General features: G+C 39.8%; 1 protein-coding gene across 1 annotated transcript; it reads right to left on the bottom strand.

Annotated features, from left to right (window-relative positions):
* Positions 1-870: 870 nt before the first annotated feature.
* On the bottom strand, positions 871-25,414 carry clcnk (chloride channel K). The gene is made up of 20 exons (XM_062426909.1): positions 25,393-25,414; positions 17,282-17,398; positions 16,248-16,379; positions 15,931-16,059; positions 14,408-14,547; positions 14,211-14,288; positions 13,932-14,007; positions 13,362-13,487; positions 11,723-11,807; positions 11,151-11,252; positions 10,361-10,445; positions 9,643-9,801; positions 8,813-8,882; positions 8,501-8,611; positions 7,963-8,179; positions 2,709-2,842; positions 2,179-2,249; positions 1,655-1,735; positions 1,123-1,209; positions 871-909 (listed from the first exon to the last, which is right to left on the bottom strand). Exons 1-20 carry the CDS (start codon positions 25,412-25,414, stop codon positions 871-873), a joined length of 2,061 nt encoding a protein of 686 aa, XP_062282893.1.
* Between the last annotated feature and the right edge of the window lie 1,799 nt (positions 25,415-27,213).

Here is a 27,213-nt window from a genome sequence, read left to right as displayed (position 1 = left end):
CCCTCCTTCGCATATAACTTTTTCACATAATATGCATTAGTACTGTAAAAACACATCTGACATTAAAAATGGTGGAGTTCCGCTTTAAAGTTACGTTCAGAATTGATGTGTTAATTGCTCCGATGACATATTTCTGTTTGTAGGAACATGATACAATTGCAGTGAATATTGGTGCAGTGTATGTGTTTCTGTCAGGTTTTGTAGAGTCATGCATGTATGTTGTGTCTTTTTACATTTCTGGGGGGCAAACCCGGAAATGTTCAAACATGTGATGTGATTTATCAATAGTTTCAGTGGTCTGTAACATGAATTTTTAAGTGTACTGAAATGAATAAAAACTAATGGCTGCATGAAAGATTAAAAAGTCCATCTTAAACTTATGGTTTACTTTGAAGCACAGTCTGTAGTGACACGAAGTACACACAACTTGTAGTTAAACATGCCCCTGCAGGAGCCAACAGATACTAAGTAGATACCTACTGAGAAGTGAAGTTTAGCAGGAAAAACACACCAGAGGGGTTACATTGTGTTAATTGGTGTACAAGCTGTTTTGCAGGCTTTTGTGTTCATCCCCCTTGGATATTATTCTGGGAAGACACACTTTTAATATTGCTGTGTCACAAAGTGTGGTTCAGAGAATGAGATAGAGCACTATCTCCTCAGTGGGCAAGATCTTGTTAATTACCATAAAAGGCAAGACAATAAGCTCTGATAAAGGAGCTTGCAACTAATGACAGTTTTGTTTGTGTGGAAATATTTCTACGCTTGGGGAATAAAGAAATGTTATCATTATTAGAGCCGGGTAATCAGACAGAGATGGATTCATGTTAAAAAGGTCAAGGGGTGCGTTTATTTCCTGCGTGTCCCTGCTTAGATTTCTTTGGCCAAGTCTTCTAATATTCTCTTCATCTGGAGGAGAAACGAGAAAGAGAAGCAGTGAGGGAGAGAAAGAGACTGCTTTGAATCCATAAGTAGCCATTTTGCCTTCTCTGCGCTACGTAAGGACAAGGCACACAATACCCACAGAGGAATATAACAGACAGACAGCATGAGTCATTAAGAAAATATTATGGATTATATTTGTGAATGTGCATAAACACAACACATGCAAACACTCATTACCTCTGGCCAAGAAATAAGCCCCACTAGCCTCCCTCTGTCAGTGACAAACAAGGTCTGAGCTCCAACCAGACTCAGCATACTGTGGGCCTGTGAGGACGCAGAAGAAACATGATTGAAGCAGCTAATTTTTAACAAAAGAGTTCACCATTTTGTCTTTGTGTGTATGTGTGCACTAAAAGAGCACTTCATTGATTTAGCATGGCACTTCTATAACACTGTCATGACGGACAGTTTTTAAAAGAGGATAAAAATCGATGCAGCAGAACCAGCGATATTGTCTTCTTTATTCTATGAATTCTTCGTCTTTTAGGTGTGTTGTGCTAGCAGCAGCTAATGTAAGACCTGCAAACAAACCTTGATGTGTAAAATTGGCGGATTACGGAGCTGGGTGTTGTTATCTTAGTTTAGCATAAAGACTGGAAACAGCTTGTCAGAAATATGTCTAACAATACATTTAAAGCTCAGTAATTAACACTTACTGAGCTTTAATAGTAATTAAAACATTTCTTTCTTGTTTAATCTGCCTCCCTACCTCCTGAACGGTGCTGTGTGGTGATAACAGGGCCGAGGATGGATGAATGCAACAGACCTCATCCAGATGTTTCTCCATAGTCTGAAAAAGGGCACATACATATTCACATTTGCATGCATTTTCCCTTAGATGCATTTTTGTCATGCAGTAGCATTCAGTATTAGTTCAGAACTCAGAAATCATGATTCACAGCTTCTATTCCCTGAAAAAAAAATTCTTTAGTGTAGATGGGCTGTCCATCAATCCATAAATCTGGCATTTAAAATTAATTTTGATAAGCAGCTCATTATGTCTTTTTCTATCACTGGATTATGCTTTAAACTAGATGTCGGCTGTCATAAAATGAGATTTTACGTCAGCCAGCTCACCCTGCATGCACATTTAGCTCCCATCCTCCTTTTTAAAAAAATTCAATCAAAGTCAAATGGATTTTAAAGACATGATCTGGCTTTTAAGCAGCATGAGATAGTTCACTCCTCCACCTAACTCTGCAGCTACTTGTCTGATTCCATCCAGCCTTTTACCTCAGTCTTACAGTACTGCAGGAACATCAGCAGCTCTGATCGGAGAACAAACCCCAGTAAAATCTGCGACTCTTTAAGAGAAGAGAGGAGAGGAGAGGAAATTAATATTCTTTGCCACAGTCAGCGCTACAGTTTAGAGTGTGTGCAGCTCTCTTGTGGGCTGAGAATGGTCTGTTGGAAACACAAAAATTCATCCATGTGATTGCTGCTGAAAGGCACAGCTGGCCAACCAACTATTTTCTCACACCTGTCAGCTCCTTATTGAGGCACTTTCACTGCTGAATTGCTGCAGCTTTTTAAATTGTCACAATGTTTCATCATTTCTCTCATCACTTTCCTCTCTCCTTATAACAAGCTCCATCTGGTGTAAGTGACCAGAATGTATCTGATGTTTTCTCAAGGATCCTGCTGACAACCAAATACTTTGTGCCAATATTGCATACCTTAAAACTTTGTGTGACGATTTAGACAGAATATGACTAAGCCAGCAGTTTGGGGTAAAATACTTTCAAATATCTTTGTATGCGTACCATGTGAGTCCACCACAGGGATTTGTATTTCAGCGCTGGTGTTGACAGCCTGCTGAACCTCCACTGGCCCAGCTGCTTTCTGAAGCTGCACCGCTTTAGCTCTCAAAACCTGTCCGACTGGTGTAGAGGGAAGCCTGCCAGAGAGATGACTCGTGTTACACCTGGAACACAAGCTGTTTTGTGGGTGAAATGTTGGTTAAATTAAATTATATATATCTTGCGAGGCAACTGGATTTACAAGATCACACAATTACACAAGAATCCATCTTGTCTGGCCAGTGGTTCCAGTGGAACCAGTGTTTTAGACCAGTCAGCGTCCTATGAGGATTCTTTTGTGATCTCAGGAATCCAACTGCCTGACAATGTAAGATGCCTGCCCTTTTCCAAACAGTTCCCAAGGACATATCTAGCTGAATGACACAATAGTTCAACTATGGTGGGACAACAGTAAATGCACATTTTTATTGAGGTTAATGCATTTAATGCACTTTCTATTAACTATTCACTGCTTTTAATTAACATAAAAATGTACACTGATATTTGTAACAAAAGAGGATCTGTCATTTTTATGTTCAGACAGAAACAGGAGCAAATATCAGTTACATTTTGCTGCAGTGTATTTTATGATTTTATTTACAGGTTAGAAGCCCAGACAGAGAAGTTCCCAGTGTTCACATAATCACAGAGTACAGCATTGAAAATGTTTGTTTAAAAAAAGAAAACACTTCCAAAACATATTCAAGTAATTTAAGGTATCTAACAGATATTAAAATGTCCAGTTTAAGGATTGAAATCAGTCTGGCTGGTGAACAGTTTACTAAGACAAAAACTGCTTGCTTCTATCACCAGTTGAGAAATGTATCTGTTCAAAGCACTTGTTCATTTCATTCACCTTGACATTTTATGTCTTGATTACAGTTGTAAGACAATTACATTTATTGTCACAAATTGCTGGAAGGGCTGTTGACTGTTACGCCACAGGGCCCCCCTGTGGCGAAGGTGTGCAGCTGCACTGTTGAGTACATGAAGCAGGGCAGTAAGTTATAAATAGGCAAAGCAAGAGACACGCTGTCAGAGCACAGTGAAAACAAGTTATTAAAGACTGAACAAAACATTTAGTGAGGTTTCATGGTTTATTTAGTTATTTCACTGATGCTTTTAGATGTTTGCATATCTGCTAAGCTAAACTGCCCTCCATGTGCCTCAGTAATGCTAGCTGATGCTACATGTTGCCATGTTGTTACAGTTCATTGACTGTAAATATGGATGTATAACGAGAACTGGATACACGTCATTCCTATGAAAGTTGCACAGTGACAATTGAAGCCAAAAAACCCACTTCCTGAAAACATACTGCATATTCTCTATGGGCCAAATGCACCAGAGACTTCCGCTGGACAAGACGGCTAACTTCTAATTTAACACTCCAGCTAACTTGAATGGGGATAAAATGATTAAATCGTGCAGATCTGAACTTTTGAAATTTGATCGGACCAAATGGATCAAATTCTGACTGTGAAACGAGTCATTTCGCAGGGGGTTCTGATGCTTACTTAAAAGCGATAAAGATAAAGATAAATGTATTGATCCCACAGTGGGGAATTCATCGTTACAGCAGCTCAAAAAGATACGGATATGACAAAAAAACATTTAAAAACAATAATAAAATTAAAATTAAAAACTAAAAAAGGACCTTAAAGTGCAAATGTCTGACTGCAGTGGGAATGAAAGACCTGCGGAAGTGCTCCTTCTTACACTTGGGGTATATGAGTCTGTCTCTGAAGGAGCTGCTTATGGCCCTCACAGTCTGATGCAGAGGGTGGAAGGTGTTGTCCATGATGGTGGACAGTTTGGCCAAAACCCTCCTCTCCCACCACCTCTATGGAGTCCAGGGGGCAGCCACAGACTGAGTTAGCTCTTTTTATCAGTCTGTTGAGTCTGTTCTTGTCCCGCTCAGAACATCCCCTTACCCAACACCCCACTGCATAAGAGACCACAGATGCCATCACAGAGTCCAAGAAGGTTCTCAGCAGTGGCCTGCACACACCAAAAGATGCAAGCCTCCTCAGCAGGTGTAAACACTGACCCTTCTTGAGTCAGTGTTATCTGACCAGTCCAGATTATTGTTAAAGTGGACACCCAGGTACTTGTATGTCCTCACTCTCTCGATATCAAGTCCCTGGATGTTCACCTGTGCAATGCTGGAGGGTTTTCGGTGGAAGTCAACCACCATCTCCCTTGTCTTGCTGGCGTTTACTTGGAGGTGGTTCTGCTCACACCAGTCGACAAAGTCCATGATGACCTTCCTGTACTCACAGTCGTTCCCCTCTGACACACATCCCACAATGGCAGTGTCATCAGAGAACTTCTGGAGATGACAACTGTCTGTGGAGTATCTGAAGTCGGCTGTATACAGGGTGAAGAGGAAAGGTGAGAGTACTTACACACATCTCTCAATATAAGTCTATGTGAAAAGATATTTTTTGGCCTAACAGCATCATGTGACGACGACATGGTTTGGCTGCTATGTCAAATTGGCTTCAAAGCCCAGCACTTTTTCTGTATCCAGTTCTCTTTATAAATTCATGATAAATATGGACGACGCGTAGTGTCCGACATGCTACTTCTATCACTAGCAGCTCAATTTTTGCATTTCTTTACACAAATACCATCAAACACTGTATACCCAAGTGAAAAATCAAGAAGGTAGGAAGGTATGAAAAAATAGATACTGCCTAAGCCTACTCTACAAGAGAATCAATAAAGAAGACTTTACTCTATCTTAGCGTCCTTTGTGTTTTGACTGACACAACAAGGGGAACTTCACTATTTGGCAACCAACACCTGTAGCCTACATGGCGCATTGCAGTTGTACTCGGAAGTCTGAATTTGAACTGGAATACGCCCTGAAGTCAGATTTATGACTGGAAAAGTCAGATGAACCTCACCAGCCCCAAACTAAAAATCCAAGATGATAGTCAACATCACATCAACAGTGTCAACAGTGTGAAAGTTGTTGTAATATCCAATCCCACTCAAATACACAACAAAACAAGCAGGCCAAGTTCACAGAGGTGGTCTCAGGTTGCTTTCAGTCAAACCCTGAATGGTTTGATTGCCATGAGATCGCAATACTGGATGTCACCTGCTAAAAAACTGAGAAAAACACATCAAACTGACTCACACTTAGCAAAATTGGATGCTTTCACACCAAATTTTTTACAGAAGCCTACAAAGTCCAAGAATCTAGTTAGCTATCCACAGCCACATTCCTCCTACATTCCACAATCCTACACCAATCTATTTGGACCACCACCAATGATGCCAACGCCTCCACAGCAGCACCTGCTCTACCCACCACTGCACCATGCTCCACAATCAACAGTCCATCCACAGCAGGTCATCCACTCCATGAAATGGCAATCAATGGCATCAATTGATGTCTCCACTGTTTTGCATATAGTGTTAACAACACAGCTCAGCTATTCTTCAACTTGTGAAATTGAGTCATTGAGTTATTTTACAAATTCAGACCTATTTTAATAAAATATTTCACTGAAACCTATCCCAGTACATTCCTGGTTGATCAAGTCCGTCGTTATAAAATTTGTTGGATTGGTAATAAAGAGAGAACTCATTTGAATAATAATGGTATTGTTCAGAGTCAGTCTTATTGGTTGAGTTAGACCTATGTTGAGGACCTAAACTTGTGAATCCCTAATTAGAAGTAATATTTTTGTGTGGCTTGGTTGTGCTTGGTGTGTTTCGGTTTTGTCTGTCTGCTCGTTCTCTCTCTCCCTCTTGCCTGCTCTCCACACACCTGCTCTGCATCCCAAGACAACACCTGACTGTAATCAAGCACCACAACTCTATAAGAAGCCAGCACAGGCAGCCAGTCCCTGCCAGATTGTCGTAATACTCATGGTAGAGAAGTGCCCGCTCTAGCTCTGAAAGTCGTCCTAACTGCCAGTTACGCCATCTTAATTCCTGTTATTTCTGTTCAATAAAGACTGCCTGCCTGGCTGCCACCCACCCTGCCACCCTTTCAAGACTATCTCTACACCTGAGTTCTTTGGTGAAATAAAGACTTTTTTTGCTACTACAGGCTAGTCTCTTCCTGTCTGCACCTGGGTTCAGCTAAAAATAGTGACAAGCCTATTCTTATACAAGAAGGTTAATAAACATTGGATTTGTTATTTGTTGGTCATCATTACAATCCATGCATCACACATTCATATAAGAAATGTTTAAAGAAAGAATGTTGAGAACAACACAATGCAAAAAACTAAATACAGATATCTTGACATTAGATTCTAGAAAAAAATGTATTTAGATTTTTTATTCTACAAACTGCATCTCATTTAATGTACCCTTCTACTGTCCTGCGGTGAGCCTTGTTTCACATGACTTCTTGACGTCCTCATCTTCCTCTTCAAATTTTCTCCATCAAGGAATTGCTAATTGTGAACTCCACAAAAGTTGTGAAGGAAACAACATGCCAATAAGATTTGGCCGACCAGGGTAATGTAGGCATTGCATAACTTAAGGAGTCAACTCCATCAGTCTTTGAGGCACCCAAAGGTACACTCACACATGCGTTCCGACACCGAAGCATAAATCAAGCACTAAAGGTGATGATTAAAACCTGCTCGTGTTATTCCTCTAACCTCACAGTAAGGTTTCATGACCCATGACAGCAGAGGGTAGGCTGAATCCCCTAAAATAACAAGCAACACATTAATCCCTTCAAAGGTTTCAGTCACTCTTGGTAAAAGTGTGCCTCTGTCGTCTCTACCATACTGTCCCAAAGGGGCAAAAACATGGGATATCGTGGATGTTACCTTGTTGCCCAACATCTATGTCCCAGAACTTAGGTTTGTCGCCTACCACACCTTGCTAAACAATTTGACAATGGCCTTTTCTATCAAAATAACCTGCTGGTGTGTCAGGAGGAGCTCTGATATTAATTTGTGGGTCATCAATAGCTCCAGCTATTTGGGGAAATGTCCACTTATCACAAAAGCCTTGTGCTATTAATTTGACTTTGGCAGCAGAATGTTGTGTGGTGTTTCGATATACTGTGGTTTCAATATTACATTTATAGCAGTGACAAATTGTTTAGTTATAACGCAGCATGTGGACAAGCCAACACCAACAGGTGTGAAAAATAGCAGTGTTTGCTAGTCTCCAGATGCAGATTGACACTTGAACCACGACAGGCACTAGCTTTTAATCAGTCTTTGTTTTTACTCACCTGGGACAGGCTTTTATCAGAGAGGGCAGGTGTGGGAGCCTCTTGCTGATAGAGAGGGCATCATAGAAAGAAGGACAGTGCCCAGAGCAAGTCAGGGCATTGGCCAGTAGTGTGGCAAGGAGGATGGGAACAGCATGGCTGAACTGGCCAGTTAACTCTAGAGCCAGGAGAGCTGGGGACAAGGTGTGAGTCACAGCACCGGAGAATGCTGCAGCACCTACAAGGCAGAAAGCATATTACAGTTGCTAGTTGACATTCTAATGATATATCAGTGTTTTAATACATTTTGTTAAACATCATATACATAGCTATCTTGTTTTGTCTACATCTGATATACAAAATCCAATTCTGCACAGATATTACCATCAACAATCTACATACATCTAAACTTTTAATATTTATTAATCTGGACTGACACTGAAATATTTGCTTGAATACGTCAAATAATTACATGTGAAATTGTGTTTAGACACTGCTGATATACAGGTGAGATAATACATAATTATTAAACCAATAAATATTAATCAGGTTTTTCTACCAGCCAGAGCATAGCCCCCAGGATTTATAGAAGCCCACTGCTGGTCTGAAGTCACTCCAGTGAAGGACACGTAAGCCACTCCTTCACCTAGCAAACGCCCAATAGCTGCCCCTGGAAAACAGAAATCAAAGCAATTAATTGAAGTTTTTCTACTTTTAAATGTCCCTTTACCCTGCCCAGAAAAAAACTCCCACAGTTTTCACATTGTGGTGAAAATGTACAGCGTGAAAAAGTCATTCAAGTTAAATTTAAACTGATTCCATTCAGGTTTTCTGAACAACAAACTCATCAAAGTCCTTTCCCTTTACTCACCGTAGATAAAGACTGGCATGAAGTATCCAGCTGGCAGAGGCAGCGTGCAGGCGAGGACCAACATCCACAGCTGAGAACCGACAACAGAGACAGAGACTGTCTAATCTCTCTTTGGCATCTGAATAGCCACAACAGCTTTACTTGCACATGTTATACAACAGATGGGTCACTATCAATCTGTGTGCGGGGAAATGTTTGCAATGCTCTCAAATCAATTTCACACAAATAAATATTGAATTATGCTCATTTACATTTCACATTTGCATGTGGAGAAAAAATTATTGAGGTAAGTGACTCATCTAGAGGGTTGACTAGTGGGAGGGGATTTCTTATAGAGCTTAATGCATTAGAGATGGTTTACTTAAACAGGTGTTAGAAACTCAATCAAGAAATGTCTACGTATGTATGTTCAAGTGTTGTTTTTTCTGCCTACCCGTGCAATAGTACGCTTTTCCTCCCTTAGAAGACAAATGGGAAATAATAGATATCGGGTGGTCGATCTTGATTGATACCAGTGACTCAGCCATCACTTAGCCAGTTGCTGTGATTTCTATCCGTTCTAAATCCCGAAATCCATCCTTTTTACTAGCAGTGTTGCTATGAGTCAGCATCAGGTTGTGGAAGACATTTCAGCCTCAAAGGTTAAACTGTCTTTAGCTCTTTTACTCTATTGTGAAAATGTCAATTACTGTATGCCAATTATGGGTCACTATGACCCAGGAGGACAGCAGGAGTGGGTGGCAAAACCTAATGCCTTTGTTACGGTTCCTGTTGGTTATAAGTGCAGGTGGACAGAGATAAGAGTTTCCTTAATTAGCCTTTGTTTGTACCTTCATAAGCAGAAAGACAGCCAAAGAGAAATAGATAGGACTCCCTGATGAGCTCCACTCCAACAAAGGCTCGGACTCCAGTTGAACAGAGGCATTGTGGGATTGAGAGAGCCACTGCCTGCTGTCTAGTAAGGAGGTGAGGAGCTGCTTCATGGTGTACTGTAAGAGATGACATTCAAATCACTGTCTGAATGCAAGAAGATATAGTATGAAAGAAACATTCTTGGATTATTGCATTATTCCATATTTTTCTTAAGGAAAACAAATCCAGTGGGGAAAAAAAGAAAATTAAAAGCTTCAGTGATGACTGAAAATGACAAATATGTCTCTAGTTAACGGTCAGTTTGGACAAAATGAAACAAAATAACCCTCATCCAGAACAGAAAATTAAGACCATAAGCTAGTGAAAATTATGTGGCAATTTAATCTGATTATCAGTAGTTCTAGTTCACTTGTTGGGGACTATTTTCAGTAGCTGATTAATGCACATTTGGTGCTCTAAAGTGAGTATTTATGGCAGCAGCCTCAACTCAGAGGAAACGTCAGTGCCCACATTTATTGTCGATGTGATCATTGATGTGTTTAAATAGAACATGGTCTTGGTCGTTTCATGGGATTTGTTGAATAAGACAAAGGAGATAACGCACAAAATATCTTATTCAGTGCTGCTCTAACTCATCGATTATGTATGTATGACCTTTAAATTCTGAGCATGCACCTTAGAAGCCATATATTGGCCAGCAGAGTGTGGAAACGTCAAAGATGCCAGAAGGAAGACCACCATTCCTGAATACAGACCCTTCCTGCAGAGAGACATTCACATGTACAGTCACCATTGTTATAATGTCATTTTCATTAAGGTCATTGTGAAATTTAAATAAGCTGAAATCATTTGACTGCTTCAGAATAACCATTAACACTAGGAGCGGCTGTGGCTCACGAGGTAGGACGATCTGTCCACTAATCAGACTAATAAGGCTGGTGGTTCAATCCCTCGCAGCTCCTCCTGTCAACATGTCGTCATGTCCTTGGGCAAGAAACTGAAGATGCTGACAAGATAATGTGCTAAAGACCAATACATACAGTATACATGGCAAAATACTGTGCCAGCATCTTGCATGGTACAGTAGCTTGCAGCCATCAGTGTGTGAGTGTGCTACGCAGCAGAAAATTGTAAACCGCTTTAGATAAAAGCGCTGGATAAATGCAGCCATTTACCATTTTAACTAGGCCTGCTCTAATCTTTTCCAATCTTTCAAAAGGCTCCCTGTAGCATTGTACACTACTTAGATCTACTAGAAGTGCAAATTATATTTATAATTGTCGTAAAAGTTGTTTAGCTTTGATGTGTTCTTGTGTTATGTGAATAATCCTGAACATAACACCATGTATTTAGAACATTTAATCTGTTTGAATATATAGTCACCCAAAATCTTATGTCTAATGCAGCTAGTGACTCATCTTTGCATCACAATCTGGCCTTCAAATTAAAAAGACTGAGCTCTCACTCTGTCGTCAATATCTTGAGGAGGACTGGGTTTGTCTTGGTGAATTGCAGGATCCACCGATGGCAGAAGAGGTAGCAGCGGCTCACGGCTCCACACAGCAGCCTGTTAAAGTCAGAGACAAGAGGCTTATTTTAACCCAGGCAGCAATAGACGGATGTCATTAGACTTGCGGAAATCATGATGATGAGGAGGAAGTCAGGAAATTAGTGGTATGAGGAACGAAAAACCTATGAATGCTAATTAGAACTGTAACGCAAAAATAAAACACAGCAACACTGGTCACAGAGTTTCCACTGTGACTGATATGATTTTTTTTTTTTTTTTAGTATCCCCATTAGCACCAGTGCGAGCATTGGCTATTCTTCCTGGTATCCACTACCCATACAGCCAAGCAAACCCATGCACTCTATATCCACATAAGCACAAGAAACAAAATAGCTTATCTCATTGAATTAACAATCAAGTACATACGGAAGAGAAACAAAATTGTCTTCCATCAACAGACATTAAGCCAAACACAGACAGATAGAGAACTTGTTTAACTCTGGAGATGCTGTCAAGAATAAACTTACCCCAGCAAAGCAAACAGCAGAATCTCCAGCGGGAAGAAAGGTAAAGCAGTGGGGAAATTAGTTTTGAACAGTGCCTGAAGAGTCTCTGTGGATACAAAACAAATTGGAGTAATCCCTCCAATTTCCCCAACAGCCTTTTAAAATTGAATCGTCCCTCACCTTATTGCATTACATTTTTATTGAAATTTACAGTCTGTCACAATGACTGTTTCAACAAAAGTCTGCTAAAGCTGGCGTTCCCAGTTATTGTCATGACAGGTTATTAAATAGCTGTCAACATCACTGACAAGCTGGAATTACCAGAGTATTGCATTAACTTGCTTAATTTGCTTTACATTTATTTTTATTTTTTTTAAAGTATTGTGTCAGTACACCTTGAAATGGTAAAACCAAACTCAATGTAAATGCTGCTGTTTAATATGACCATGCTTATTGACAAATATGTACATGTAGAAAAAAATAGCATCAGATCTTTTTCAAATAGTTGGTGTTGTCTGTTAATTTCAGTGTATACCCTATTTGGCCAAAAGTATATGGACACCTGAACATTTCTGCTTTATGTGATTATTGAACATTTCATTTCAAAATTGAATTAATATGCTGCTGTAACAGCTCTTCTGGGAATATTTACACAGGATTTTGGAACCTGGCTGCAGGGATTTGCTGGACATATTCATTAGTGAGGTCGGCCACTGATGTCAGGTAATAAGCTCGGAAAATGGAACAGAGTGAATCCCAAAGCTATTGGATGGAATTGAGGTCAGCACTCTGCAAGCCAGTTCAGTTCCCCCAAACAAAACCGGAAAAAACATTTCTCTTTGGACCTGGTGTATGGGGTACAGGGGCATTGTCATGTTAAGAAAGTAATTAGAACTAAGAGACCTTGCTGAACCCATAAAAAGCAGTCCCAGTAATGTGTGGACAGGGTTGTCCACTAAATTTAGCCTTATAATATAAATGACATGTGAAATTGATAGGGATGGGTTCAAAATTTTTCAAGTTTGTCTTAAAGCATCAGTCAGGAGCTGTTTTTTTCTGGGGGGAGGGGGGGGGGGGCAAAAAAATGTGCTTAAAGTTGATCTGAAGCTAATATGGAGCTTCAGTCATCCAAATGAGTCAAATCAAGTAGATATCAACATCACAGTATTTTTAGGGTTAGGGTCCCTCTTTTCGATACTATACTTCCACTGTAGCTCAACACAGAAACACTGTTCAAGGAAACATAAAGAGGGAATTTGATGATGATTATGATGATGATGATGATGATGATGATGCTGCTGATGATGATGATGATGATGATGATGATGATGATGATGATGATGATGATGATGATGATGATGATGATGATGATGATGATGATGATGATGATGTGGCAGATATCCACTTGATATGACTCATATAAGCTTCAGATAAACTCCAGATGAACATGTTTACACAAAGTGACTGTGTGGACACACTGTGGATTTTGGCCCCCATCACTTACATTGAAAGCACATTCGAAGGGGATCTTTTACCAAGGAATGATTACAGCAAGGAAACTTTCTTTCAGTGTTAGTTTTATGGACACCTGACAAAGTGGTGAATGTAACCTTCTCTTTTTTGACCATGAGGGGGCGAGAGCTGGTCAGGCCTCTTTTACCTCCATCTCCACTCCACACTGAGAACAGGCGGAAGGTCAACGCCCCGCAGGCGACTGAGAAGAAACATGGGAAGTAATTCTTCAGGGAAAAGTGAGAGGACATCACTTCCACACTGAACAACACACCTACAGCAGCAGAGGAGAGGAGGGACAGAGGAAGGAAAAAAATAGATGGAGATGAGAGTTTTCAGGCATTAATAAACAGTCTAATGTTTTATGTAAATTGTAATAATGCAATTTTGAGTTTATCATACACTACGAGCACTAATGGAGTTTAAGTATGAGTTACTGAAACCTGAACATTGGTTGCAAAAATTAAATAAACAGTGAGATGAGAGGATCAAAATATTAGGCAAGAGAGATGAGACAATCAAAGAGAGACAAGGAACATCTAAATATGATAAAGGAGCAGAGGTGTGAGGGAGGATAAAAGGGAAGACAAAATATGTGAAACTTACAAGAGGAAAACAAAAATGAAAATATGTTTGATAAGAAGACATACATACATACAAACATACATACATACAAAATCATTGATTCCTAATTCTGAACCTTTACTGACTCTCTCACCACTAATGGGAGCTCCAAAGCAACTGGCTACCCCGACTGCTGCAGCTACAACCAGCATCTCCCCAGCTGCTTTCTCCTAGAAGAGAAATATGCTGTAATGTTTTGTTTCTGTAATGACTTTTTTATATATCCTATAAGGAAAGTTACAGTAGCATGCCTTTTGATTTTTATTTAAATTCTTCTTTAAGTTATACATTTGTTTAAATATGTGCACCGCTCAAATTTTGGGTAAAGTGGGTGAACACTACTTTTGAATTATTTGGACCACTGTGAGTTTACCTCCTTATTGGCTTGTATAAGAGTGCAGAGATTGCTCAGGTAGCTTCCCACCATGGTGGAAAGATGCACAAATGGACCCTGATGTTAGAGACAAATATAGAAAACTGTTCATGCAAGCAACAAAGTAGACATCACATAATATAAAAGGATGCCTGCATATTTTGTATGTAAAGCAGCTATACTAAGATGTCTCTCACCACTTTGCCCAGGAATAGAGTGCTACCAGCTGCCAGTGTACAGATAAGGCCCAGGAACTTGGTAAACATATTAGTGAGTGACAAGTAATGAGGCATTTCAATGCCGGCCACCATGGTCCTCACCTCTGGTATCCCCGAACCTGAGGGAAAATGAAATAAGATTATTGAAACGCCCAAAGGTATTAAAGCAATCAACAAAAGCTGTTCCACCAGAATATACAAGAAATTATTTTAGTTGTTTTATTTATTAGTGGCAAGGTGATGGGATGACAGGGACTTCATTTATATTATATCACACCAAGCCTTGGTATATATACTGCACAAAAACATTAGCATACACCAGGCATAGAGATCTGTTTCCTGGAAACACATTAAAGGTGAGACAGATAACATCATAGTTGACTTTTTCATACTGACTTTCAAAGATGATATCATACCTGACTTTTCTCAGTGCCATTTACTTTAGATGGAAAAAAAGCTGCTATAAAAGAAAGAAAAGAAAAAATTCTTAACAATACTTTATCTAATCTTTTTTAAGAATACTTGAAGATGGAAACCCACATGATGGTACTGATACTGTATGCTTTAATGTGCCTTCAGTGTAGCCTTTCAACATCATATGGGATGCCTAGCCTATCTGATCATGTTCTAGCCAATGAAACCCATGGAAAGTAATAAATGACATGTGTCATGTCTATAGTTCACTCAAAATTAGACCAGCCAGAATTCCTTCATTTAGCTGGCATTCATTGATACAAGTATAATTTGAAATCAAAAAGCTACAATAAAGGTATTAAATCTGCATTTAGCATCAATAATTTAATACTTACACCTTCAATAACTCATTAGTAGCCACTTGGGGGCAGTGAAAACAAGCTGCAAACACAGCAGTGACATACTGCCACTTTATATAAGATGATTTGCCTGACTAACAATTATACATTTATCAGATGTGGAGAAACAATGGCTTTCATTTGGAGTTGTGTTTGTGTCCATCTGACAAATGTAAGTCCAATATTCATTTTCCCTTTAGCTTTGTTTTGCTATTGTAAGGTGAAAATGTCTCTTTTTAGCTTTTGTGTCTGTCATTTGATGTAAGGTAGATATTATAAGTTGTTTTTCGTTGAAAACAGCTGCCTGATGTGAAAAAAACTAAACATTGAGAGCAGTGAGTTGAGAAGATACTACTTTTAGCATATATCTTATGTTAACTGTAAATTCACCATCACACTGGCTTGGTTTGAGAGGTTTTGGACAACAGTGCCCTCCCCAAACGACAGGATCTCCTCTCTTCTTTTTAACTATTTTAATGTTTCTGTGACGTTTTTCTGCTCAACAGAAACATTTTATCTTTATTAATATTATAACTAATCTTATTATTTGGTATGATTCTGTAAACTCTTGACATGGTCAGCATGGCTTGCCAATGTGTAGATCTGCCTTTGAAAACTGATTCCTGAACCAAAACCTTTTCTTTCTTTTTTTGGCATACTGTAAGTATATAATTGTGTTGTCGGACAGACCTGTGGAGAAGGGACAGATGTGATGGGAAAACGATGAAGCAACAGCACAGAGGCATGATGGGTAAAGAGTCCAGCAGAAGAACTGCAGCAGACTGTTGCCCTCCAGCTTCATATAAAGCCACTGATGAGCTGCAGGTGAAATGAGAGAAAAGCATTTATCATCTGTGTTCTTAGCTCACTCAGATTGAAAGGTACGTGTGTGTGTGTGTGTGTGTGTGTGTGTGTGTGTGTGTGTGTGTGTGTGTGTGTGTGTGTGTGTGTGTGTGTGTGTGTGTGTGTGTGTGTGTGTGTGTGTGTGTGTGTGTGTGTGTGTGTACCTCTCAGCAGCTTTGTTACGCTGAGGTCCATGAGAAAGCTGAGGATAGCGGTCAAAATGCCAAGAGCAGCATAGCCATACCACTCTATTCTGCACACTGTTCCCAAAAAACACCTCAGCTTCAACAGCCACTCTGTGGACACAGAAATGTTGGTTAGCCTCATTTAATTTGTGTTTGGAGAATGTCTGTAAGACCACATATTTATTTAGTTAGATACTTTTAGACAGGCTTTTTTGAATTAGAACTGATGTTGAACTTTAAAAAATACATGTAGCCATTCTCGTGAAAAGTTCTGTTTTCGTTTCCATTGTTCATTACCCGCTTTTGGGAGCTTTTAGAACAAAATCATGGCATTGCTCATAAAGTGATTGGTCAAGCAGAAAATAGTAACTGTCTTTTAACTACTGCATCTTTATTGACCAGCACAACAGTGTAACCGAGAACGCCTGTTGGAGAAACAAGGCTGTCCAGGTCATAGTATTTTGGGATAGAAGGCCTCCCAGAGAAAGCTGAAGTCAGCGGTTAGAAATGAAAAGCTGTACCAGAAGATTTCTTGGAGAAAGTGAATAGAAAGAGAACAATATCATGACAACATCTGTGCCACGTTGCTGTCTGTCCAACTTGTTACCTCACTCACCAATCAGATTACAGATTACAGTATGCTGTATGTGCAAAATTAACAGCAACAGATCATATTTACGTTTAAGTAAATGGATAATGGACGTTAATGGAATAATCAGCCACTATTGACGAAAACAGTTCCAATGTGTCTCCCCACGACTCATTTGATTGCATTGCATATCATCATATTCAAACTCTTATTTGATATCTTGCTTCAGTTTTGATTAACATTGATTGTGTTGTCCTTTACCTCAAAGATAATCTATTAGTTCTCAAATTAAGGTCAAACAAAAACTTAAATTCTTGTATGATATCACATGCATGATGAAGATTGGTCCCGAAATAGCTACTCTCTGATGTATTGATTGGGTCAGTATTGAACAGATTGTAATGATTTTCCACTCAAGTCTGACCTTTGACAAATCCTCGGGACTGTCTGCATGGTTTCCATGGATCAGCTAGAAGCGGACTCTTATTATGGGATGTGTCTGAATGATTTTCTCGCTCCCAGTTGTTGTTCTCTCTGTGGGCTTCACTCCGAGGAGCCTCATCCAGCCTCTTCATTTTGTCTATAAGTGTTGCGTCATTGTGTGATTAATACACAATCAAACAAACACACTGCATCAGTCAGGATAAAAAGTATATATAATACACCTAATACAAGCAATGATTGTTTATTGCTATAACCACTGCAGGATAAAAATAGAAGACGAATAGACTTACCTACCAGTTGAATTGCGAGTGTTCTTATGGTTATGTGTGTGTGTATTTAATGAAGGTGCGTTGGTAGTACAACTGACCTCTGTAAAGCTATTAGCATAAAGGTGATGGGGCAGTCATGGTTGGATGAGTAGCTAATATTAACCCTTTGGAGGAACATGTGTAAGTGCCCTTCATCTGTCTTTATCGCAGATATGCAGAGAGACATTTTCATGCTTCTCAGCCTTTCAAAAGATTTTTGGTGATATTATCAACTGTACTGCAGAAAAGAATGAATATCATAATAACTGTATGTAAACAACATCTGGCACTACTAGTGATGATGTCAACAGCCCTGAAAAAAAGTAATTGGACCTTGAGTGGGGATTGTTTCGTCAACCACTAGTACTACAGAATTTATCCTTATGCATAACAATATATCCTTATAATATAATATTATTTATGATCTATCAATATACACACATACACACATACACACATATACATATATAGATATAGATATAGATATAGATATAGATATAGATATAGATATAGATATAGATACAGATACACAGATATATAGATATATTACTATTTATAAAGCAGTTCCCAAGTTCCCAGCAGCAAAGACTCTAGCAAATACTTTCCCTACATCTCAAATAATTCCTTTGAAGGAAAAATTTGTCTTTGACAGCTGATGACATCTTCCTTGGTAGCAAAATGTGTATTATGGTTTATTTTTGTTAAAATTCACTCTACAATCTCTTGGAAGTGCTGAAAAGCAGCCATTTATTGTAAGAAACATTTGCTCCCATAGCAGTCTGACCATGATGTTTGATATTCCTGTGGTGATAGTCTACATTTGAAAGGGTTTGATTTGGATTTTCATAGCCTTCTTAGTGATTGCAGTGAACATGTAGGTCTTCGTATAGAAAATGCCCTTTTAAAAAAAATCTAATTTTCACTTTTTCTTTGCTGATTGGAACTCTACTCGGATTGTCACCCTACTGAGAGATTCTCCCTAATCATTAACACTAACAGCTTAGTGTTAATGATGAGGGAGAACCTGTAAGTCATGAGGGAGAACCTGTAAGTGAAAATTTCTCAACATTTACATCATTGTTTTGGTCAGGTTCTTCCTTTCAACCTGGCCTGAACTTGATAGAGAATGATAAAGAACATGCAATTGCCACAGAAATCATGGCACTGCTGCAAGACTCTGAGAGTGTTCTTTGCCACAAAAGTTGGGCCTCTGTTGCTATTTATTTCCTGTGGTATACCGAACCTAGGAATATTTTCTTTCAGCAGGCACTTGACAACTCTTTTTGCATCCTCTCTCCTAGAAGGATATGCTTCTACTCATTTGGAGAACATATCTACCAGTACTAACACATATTTGCAACCTTGGCAACTTGGCATTTGTATACATATGTAAATGTATAATCTGTCCACTTTATGAGATTTGTGTGATGCCGGGCGTAAACCACTCTGAACAAATAACCTCATTTATTCCTCCTTGTCCTACATGTGTGGGCCGGTGTGCAACATGTGCCAGCAGATGAGGGAACAAGGACAAACAGTCCGACCATTGGGGTGGAGCCACAAGTCAGACACTGAATCACAGGCACAACCTTTATGCAACCAAATGTTTTTCTCCCTATCATCAGAGTGGTTTTGCATTTCCACAACATCATTAAATGAAGGTACACTAATTGGATTCGCGGGTTGTATGGTGGCACATTGGTGTACCATGGAGGAAGAGGAAATGGCAGCTTGTCTGGCTGTAGAATCTGTAGCATTTCCACATGTAACAGGCTCAGACCCAATAGTGTGACATTTGATGATTGCAAAAAGGTCTACAACAAATGTGCTACCAAAATATGATGCTTGAGCTGAAGTACCATTAGGTAACGCTCATGCTTCTAAAATGATCCAGTCATTCACTACAGCATAGTCATCAAGATGTTTGATATCAGATGGTCTACAAGCTCAGTCGTTGGTGTAGACAGAGGATCATGTCAGAATTAGATATTGTCCCCCAAGTCTGGCCTTGGGGATGTGCTAATTTCAGTTGTGTTAATGCAATTGTGATCATCTTCTGTATCAATTAGAGGCATGAGAGTAGCTGGATTCAAGGGTGGTGAGCACCTCAATGATATGTGGGGACTGGAAAGAATGATTGCCTCATATCCTCAGCGATGTGCAGCTGTCACATGCTGAGTAGAAGAGGTGTTCAAAATGTGCAACATTGAATGAGGGACATGCACAACACAATCATGAGCCAGTATAATGCAAGATGATTTTTTTTAACCATAATGGCAACTGTGGCCACTGACCTCAGACAGCCTGGCATACCAAGGACCACAGGTGACAGTCATGACGAGCAGTACGCAACAGGGCGGTAATGTGACCCATGTTTCAGAACAAGGATGCCCAAAGCAAAGCCACACATGTACATGTAAATTAAAGGGCTGATGATAATATAGCAGACCCAAGGATGGGGTTGTGGTGAGTGTAGTTTTCAGATCATGGAAGTCTTTGTGCATATTTTCAGTCTATTGCACAGTAGGAAGAGCTGATTGCACTGTGGTTGCACATAAGATAGAATCCATAGCGGCATAATCAAAGACCCAGCAATAATTTGCCAACCCAAGGAATGAGAGCATCTTCTTTTTGGTCTTAAGAGGAGGCATGTTGGTCTGGAGTTTCACCCTCTCTGGGGATGGGAGGCACTGTCCATCCTTCAGAATGTGGCCCAAGTACGTCAATTCAAGCAGACAAAATTACAGCTTAGCCTAAGAAGCTCTGTGACCACACTCAGCCAGTCCTTGCAGGGGCAAAATAGTCAGAATGACAAACTTCCTTTGATGAAGCTATCAACAGCTCATCAGCATGTTGTAGGAGAGTGCTTCTCCCAGGAAACTGCAAATCTTCCATGTCACTTTTTACCGCTGCTGCATATAGTGTAGGACTCTCAACAAAGCCCTGCACCAGGTGTGTCCTATTTATCTTTAAATGGAAACAGATTCTGGCTGCCTGAATGCATAGGAATTTAAAATAATGTTGAACACAAATGACAAATGACTGTGTAGTGCGTGGAATTTGAGAAATGTCGACCTGGTGTCTGGCTTGCAGATCCTGAACAAATTGCCATTCATTTGGACAATTTGGCTCTGGAATTGCTAAAATGGGAATTTTGCATGGACTGATGGTTTGAATCAACACACCTTGACCCAGGGGGGATTGGATTACACCTTCAATTCCTGTGATTGCTTTTGGAGGCCAGTGGTATTGTTTAATCATTGGCAGCTTAGCATTAGCCTTGAGTGTGAGGTGCAGCGGAATTTTAAAATGACACATGGTTTTTATGTTAAACCCATAAACTGGCTGGAACTTCAGAGAGTTCTGAAGGGTTTCCATAATGTACTGAAAGAGGAGGCTGTTGCACCACAAATGTACTTTGGGGCAATGAAATTTGATCATGATCATCATGTACAGTCCATCACCCAGGCTTGTTGGGGAAATGACTGGCATCGAGCCAACATTTCCCCAACATGTTTTGGCTCATAACGTGGGTTGACCGCTATGGTGACATGTGGATATGAATTATTAACATGAAACAATTCACTCTGTGTTTTTGTCAATTTAAATGCTGTTGATGTTTTAGCAACTTGCTGAATGTTGGGCAAAGTGAAGGTTTGTAATATGTTATACTCTGGTATCGTCCAGCAACACAGACAATCAATAGATTGGGCTGCCTATGTAGCTTTGTCATCAGGGATGGTTAGAAATAATCCATCTGGAGCACATTGAATGGTAGAATTCAGTTTACACAACAAATCATGTCCCATTAGATTGACTTGACTCTTTTCAGAGATTATAAAAGAGTGTTGTACATATGAACTTTCAACTCTCACCTTAGATTTCATTGAAAGTGGCTCTGCAATAGGGATGCCTGCAACTCCTACAGTAGCAACAAAATTAGATGTTGGTGTACACACTTGCTCAGCAGTTTTAAGAGCTGAACGAACTGCTTCACTGTACCAAATAATCAACGGTAATACCATTAACCTCAACTTTCATGGTTGGATCTTTAGTGGGACGAGTAGAAAGCTGAATTGTTTGGAGGGGTGGCTGGCAAAGCAGGGTAACCATTTTGGGTCATAACATATGCCAGGATGATGTGGGGCTTAACTCTTACTCTTTCACCCAATGGCCTGGTTTGCCACAGTTGTTACAGTTTCCCCTTTTCTTTTTCTTTTTCTTTTTGTTAGGGTTCTGTCCACCCCCCTTTTGATTCTTACAGCCATTGTTTACATGTTGCATCATTGGCTTAGAGCCTGCGTTATTTGTTGAGAAAACCTGACTTCTGTAGATCCCCATTAATTTACTTATTGTTGATTTCCAACTGATGTCCTACCAATCAGCAACCACAAGTTTGTAAGCTGTGGCAATGTGTGGTCAAGTTTTCCAGGAATGTTTGGATGGCAAATAGCTCATTATCTTCTTGTTTTATGCCTGCATGGGTGTCCCACACCTGGATAAATCACTGGATAAATTCAGGCAAATATTCTTTACTCCCCTGTACACATTGAGTAACAATTGAAAAATCACTGCGATTTTGTGCACATTTCATGACAGCTTCTTTTGCTTCCCAGTTAATCAGGGTTTTGGTTGCAGGCCATTGGCCATCCTCTGTAGGATCAGGGAAAGTAAATTCATTATGCACAAAACCCACTCAGTTCCATATGTGAATGTTACCAATTGTCTTACATCAGGCACCAGGCAATTGTATACGGTACACACTTGTGAAAGCCATGCCAGATATTCATCTGGGCGACTGATTGGATTAGGAGCTTTCTTAGTCATATCCAAAATTTCACCTGGGGTCCAAGAGAACAGCCATATCATCAATTATGATTTTAGGAGCTTGGTAATTTACAGCCTGTGCTTGTGTTTACGATCTAGTCTTAGCAGCAGAGGGAGGGGGAGAAGGTGCTTTTCTCTGACCTGCTATCTTTATCTCTCCCTGCTGTACAGAGGCAGAGGTACTCGCTGCACTCTGCTCAGCTTGGACAGACCCCTCCTCTTTGGGTGCCGCCTGCACCGCAACAGATTTTAAGCCAGAAACCTCCTGACTCTCCTCACGTCCACTTCGCTGTCTCTCTCTCTCTTTCCTCTGAACTACAGCAGCTGCAGCATGCAAAATTAGATCCTCATCTGTCTGTCTTTTCACTGTCCCTGTCTCATCTGCTTTATTGCCACTCGACAGCTTCGTATAAAGAGTATATTTGCTTGTCAGACACTTCAGAAGTGGAAAGCCAGCCTTAACTAACATGGCCGTTTGTAGGGATGGAGCGTCACCCTGGTGCTTTGCCCAACCATGCATCATTGCCCTAGCACGTGCCTCATTATTCTTAGGATGACGCTGTTTAATTTTCATAATTTCTTCAGCTTTGGTCTTCATCACAACTTCCAACAAGGGAATATGACACGCAGCAGCATACTTTGTGCACTGCTTTATCACATCCCTCAACTCCTCAGACCCTGACTTTGAGCACCTCTCATCCTCACTTACAACACCACACCGCTGATAAGCCACACCCGACCACACTTTCATGCACTCTTTCATGTATTTATAATCCCTCAAATGGCCATTCAGTCTTTGTCCATTCACACATAAGCAAAGTAAAAGGAAACACATACTTCCAGGCTTCTTGTATACCTACAATTCCTGCAGGCATGTGTGGAGAAAACATTGCTTTAAACTGCAATATGAGATCAGGAACATTGTGAATCTGTGCTTCTTTGTTTGCTTGCTTTACCTTCTACATCTGTACTTTCATCATTTATTTCTAATGAATTAACTACAGATTCATCTCCAGCCTCTGCTTTAGACTGCTTAGTATTATCAATTTTTAAAGCATTAAAGACAAAACACATCATAAAACACTGCATCAGTACATATTCACAGCATTCGCACTAAAACATTGAGCATATGCATCTCAATAGAAGCTCCAGAAGCATTAAAAGTTTCCATATTTGTTTATTGCCTTTTTTTCTTTGCAGTGGTAGTGATTTGAGAAAAATATAATTGCAGATTCAAAAGACATTTTGCCTTTTGTACACAATTTTTAAACTTGGCAGCTAGAAGCAAAACAGAACCCCCTTTCCCAACAGAGTCTTATCTGTGGGTCTTATCTCTGTGGAGCACAGCCTTGACACTGCTCCAGAAAAGACCACCCTGTTGTGGCGTTGCGGGGGTTTGAATTTTTGATTAGAGCTTCCACTAAGAGGTTGATAGGGCACATTTTGTCCCGAGCAACGCTCTCAGAGAGTTCAGCCAGGACATCGTACCCAGACACTGAAGCTCTGACCTTATCCAGGCCTTAGATGCTCAGCCAAATTGTAGAAAATACACAGGAGTTTTAATTCCATCAAACAAAAACTTGGCAAGGCAAGAAACTTTGCACGTACCAGTCAGTCGTTTTTTTGGAATTGGTAATCATGACACCAATATGTCAAAGAATAGTGGAGCTGGTTAAGCCAAAGTAAAGGCGATGTTTTATGGAGGAACATTTATTGAAGCTTGACCAAGGAGAACAGAGTTACAGTGCAAGTGACTCACTGTGCAATACCACTCAATTCTGCCATCTACTTCTGGACAAGAGCATTCAAACCCTTCACTAAATCCCTAGCCTTACAACCTCCAATAAGGTTATTCTTCACACATTTATGCCTCTATTGGTTATTAGAGTTAACTTAAGTCACGTAGTCTACACACAGGTTACCTTAAGACTTGCTACCTTGAGACTGTCTGCACAAAGCACCACACAGCTCCACCTGACCTTGGTTCCCATATGAGACAGCCAACCTTATCAAGAGGGCTGCATATTACAAATATATCCCCCACAACATGGACAGAAAAATATGATGATGATGATGGTGCCTTTGCAAGTAAAATGGTTCCATAATCGTTGCGGACTTGTGGTTCCCATGGAAACAACCTAATCAGGGGACATTTTCTAAACAATATTTCAACACCACAGGGACATAGCAGCCGAATAGATGATTATGATATAACTTAAAGGTACGCTCTGGAGTTTTATTGTCAGCAATCACAGTTATGTTTACATACAGTGTTTCTATGCTAAGCCCATTGTGTATATCTTTTGAGGCCTCACAAATATGTGCAACGTAGCTACCTCATAACACATTTGCAAAGCAGATTCTTTTTAATAATTAAATGAATCATCGTTTACATCAGTGTTTACTAGCTAGCACTTTGCCTTTGCTGGCATATTGCTTTTTTTTTGGCACATTAACACCACAAACTGTTTGATTAGTGGAACTGCAGTAAAAAAACAACAACTGGGAACCAGTCAGAATACCAGTCACCATATGCTCCATAGCACAACTTTAAACCATGTCATGAGGCACATGTGCTTTAAGCTGTCCAAATCCTTGTAAATGATTAATTGACTGGCCATCACATGTATTGTTGCCCACACATGTTGTCATAGAGAATTCATCTTGTGGCGAGGGCTGCTTGAAGTTCAAAATCCTGCCTCAGATGAGGTTGTTATCATCAGTATTGGAATTTGGATGCGTTGTATGTTATTGACGATGCAGTTTTCTTTATGTGCTACCCACTTTTCCTCAGTCTGTCTCTTCTACCTCTATTTCAGTGATCAGAATCAGGAACAGGTTTATTGCCCACTAGGTTTGCACATATTATGAATTTGCCTTGGTGTGGTGGTGCATGAATATCAAAAAAATAGAAGGTCAGAGAAAAAAGCACCTAATTAAGAGATAAAACAAGAACCTTCAATGCCTTTTACCGTCATGCAGCGGGAAATTGACATGTTCCATTCAGTGATGGACATGAGCTACTCTGTTTGTGGGGAGTATCAATGATCATGCCTACACAACTCATCCAAAACAAATCATGTCTTGTGGCTGCTTCGCACTCTGGTCTATTGAAACTTTAGTTTTTTTATATCAGTGTTTTTCATTGTTGTGTGACCACATGATATTTGAGTGCTGGTAAAATCCAGTAGGTGGTCACATTCTGCTCAGGGGCCCAAAAAGGCTTTGGCGAGCCTTGTCAAGAACTATAATTTCCTGCTGTTCTTGTGTAATTATGCAGGTGTAAATTGAAAGTTTTATCATGATTATCTGCCCTATATTATAACCATGAATGTGTGAATGTGATTAACATTTTACAGCTCAGATGGATATAACAGATGTCATTGCCATGACTTTCCTCGTGTCAGTGATTCATTTTTAAAGCTCCCGTGGACCAGAAAAAAGACTTTTAATGAAACAGTACTCAATCACCCTAGTCAAGGTCAAGGTAATCATTGTTCAGATACTGGACACACACACACACACACACACACACACACACACACACACACACACACACACACACACACACACACACACACACACACACACACACACACACACACACACACACACACACACTTTAAATAAGCACTTAGTTAATGTTTATTTTCCTTTAGTTCCACCTCCCCTTTAGGCTTTTAATTAGCACTTGTGTTATTTAAGATATTTAAAATCTGTATTCTGTCAGTGTCAGACACACACACACACACACACACACACACACACACACACTCACCCATGCATATACACGTATATACACCATGGAGGGGTGCTCACATACCGATGGCTTTTCTCTGTATAAAAACTTGTCTCCATGGCAACAGAACACCAAGGTGAGACCCAGACAGCAATTACTTTACTCTACTCTCATTAACATTTGCTGTTGTGTGCAGACGAACTGATAAGCTTCTGCTCAGACAAATAAGAAAATAGCCAAATTAAATTATGTAACACAGTTTCCAATTCTCAACACTGAACATTTGCATACATTTAAAGCTTTATTTGAGAGTGAAAAGTCACTTAAATATCCTCTTGTTGGTTGTATTTAATGGAAGCAGATCTATATAAAAATTAATAATTACATCTGTGATTTGATGAGATTTAGAATTCTTTTCCTACTAATATTTTTATGAACCCAGGGGCAAGCAGACAACAGTAGGCCCAGAGGCGGATTTGTGTTGACAAGATCTGGGACTAAGCTGAGAGTACTCAGAGCCAGGGCTCCTCGCCATTTTTTGACATGCGCAGAATTTAATTTTACTGCATTGTATGACTACTACAAGCATTAATTAATATACATTTATACAAACATTCAGGGCTGCAGTTCCAAAAGCGACCCCCTAACTCCACCCCTGAGTAGGCATCATGTGATTTAGGTTTTGAAAGTGTTGCTTTCATGAAATGAGTTAAATATGTTGTAACACAGCATTTAGACACAGCATGTTTTTGTACAATTTTTTAGTTCCCCTCAACTCTACAAGTCTCTCAGCCTCTTTAAGCTCATTATTTTGGTTTTCTGACCACACCAGCAACAATTTGCAATAAAACTGTGATAATGTGATAGAAATATATACAATTTGGCATTTTCAATTCATGATATCGCCACCAGTGACCAAAAAATGAAATAAAGCAGCTTTAGATGGAATAAGATCTGTAAATGTTTTAAAATATGCTTTTCAGGAGATGTGCAGGATTACCATATGAAGGTCAGTGAGATGGTGAATGGAGCTCCCAG

The sequence above is a fragment of the Scomber scombrus genome, chromosome 10 (assembly GCF_963691925.1).
Source record: "Scomber scombrus chromosome 10, fScoSco1.1, whole genome shotgun sequence".
NCBI classification, from domain to species: domain Eukaryota; kingdom Metazoa; phylum Chordata; class Actinopteri; order Scombriformes; family Scombridae; genus Scomber; species Scomber scombrus.
Note: the sequence above shows the minus strand (reverse complement) of the source record. Positions and strands in the feature narration are given on the sequence as shown.

Coding starts and splice junctions, on each gene's coding strand:
- clcnk (XM_062426909.1), bottom strand. CDS start 25,414: ATGACGGTAAAAGGCATTGAAG. Junction 2,250..2,708: donor CCCTGTGGTGGACTCACATG/GTACGCATACAA, acceptor CTTCTCTTAAAG/AGTCGCAGATTTTACTGGGG. Junction 1,736..2,178: donor TGCAGTACTGTAAGACTGAG/GTAAAAGGCTGG, acceptor GCCCTTTTTCAG/ACTATGGAGAAACATCTGGA.